At 38.1% G+C, this 1213-nt stretch overlaps 1 protein-coding gene across 1 annotated transcript; it reads right to left on the bottom strand.

Moving 5' to 3' along the window:
- Positions 1 to 492: 492 nt before the first annotated feature.
- LACBIDRAFT_299846 (uncharacterized protein) lies at positions 493 to 766 on the bottom strand (the record flags this gene model as incomplete). The annotated part of the gene is made up of 2 exons (XM_001882689.1): positions 493 to 686; positions 739 to 766. 2 exons carry the CDS (start codon positions 764 to 766, stop codon positions 493 to 495), a joined length of 222 nt encoding a protein of 73 aa, XP_001882724.1.
- Positions 767 to 1213: the final 447 nt, after the last annotated feature.

Below are 1213 nucleotides of genomic sequence, written 5' to 3' on the forward strand. Positions count from 1 at the left end.
CTCTGACCTACAGTAGGGACTGTCATGGATACACCCGGGTATTAACCGTACCCGATCCACGGATTTTCCCACCCACAGATCAGATAAGGCACATTACGGATATATCCGTGGGTAAAACGGCCTGAGTGGCTGAGGACATAGCTTCAGTTATATAAATGAGTGTATCTTGTTCATTTCTTGTCTGTTCTTTACAAAAAAAATTGTGTTATGAAGCGAAAATTCAGAAGAATTCATATTAAAACAAAAGTCATTCATATATGATCTAGATTGAGTACAGTAAAACTAAAGTTATTTATATATCATAATCTGAGGTCTTTCCCTTTATATAATGCTGCTGTAACTGAGCCTTGATCACAGAGTGTGTTTTGGGGTGTGTATTAGCATGCCTTGGCCATCTTGAGAGTATTTATTTTCAGTTTCAGAGAAATGCCTTTGAGAACAATTGATATTTATGTAGAGGTATTGAAAGAACAATTTTGGTGACATAAAGTGTTACAAAAAGAAATCATTGTCCATCTTTTTTTCAATCATTTGCATAACTTTATTGAAGCCTGGGTAGAGGGGGGATTTAATCCAGGATCTGAGAGCCATTTCCGCTCTGAATGTTTGAGAGTTAATATTGTGCTGGGTGAAATTGATCTGACGGTGGCCAGTGGAAAATGCTCGCTCTGCATCCACAGAAGTAGCTGCAACAATTGTTGAAAATAAAGGAACATAAGTGTGAATAATGGTGCTTACCTGGGGCTGAGCAGAAATCAGAACCCATTCGTGAGAGTTGTGGTCAGGACTGTGATGCATTGTGCCAGTACATCATATAACCTCCCATTTCCTTGATTGTTTCTGTTGCTACCCTGGGTTCATCAAGGTAAGCCTGAATGTGGTCCTTGACAAACTGATTTTCTTTTGGTGCATATTGTGATTGCTTTGGCTAAAAATTGAATTCAATAACAGGATTTAAAAGATATTTTTACCAACTACCTTGTTTTCCTCCCCTCTTAGCTCATTCTCCTCTTCACCTGCATATACACTGTCTCAGTAATCGCATACTATACTTTTTATAGACTTGATTTGTTGGACGTCATGACCATGGTCTTGAAACCATTTGACACTTGAGACAGCGACAAATATGTAGGGCTACATATGTAGAAACATATGCTCTCAAAACTGCAGGATATACTGTAATCTCTTTTGTTCTGATATATTGCTCTCAATT

The sequence above is a fragment of the Laccaria bicolor genome, genomic scaffold (genome assembly GCF_000143565.1).
Source record: "Laccaria bicolor S238N-H82 LACBIscaffold_17 genomic scaffold, whole genome shotgun sequence".
Lineage (NCBI taxonomy): Eukaryota > Fungi > Basidiomycota > Agaricomycetes > Agaricales > Hydnangiaceae > Laccaria > Laccaria bicolor.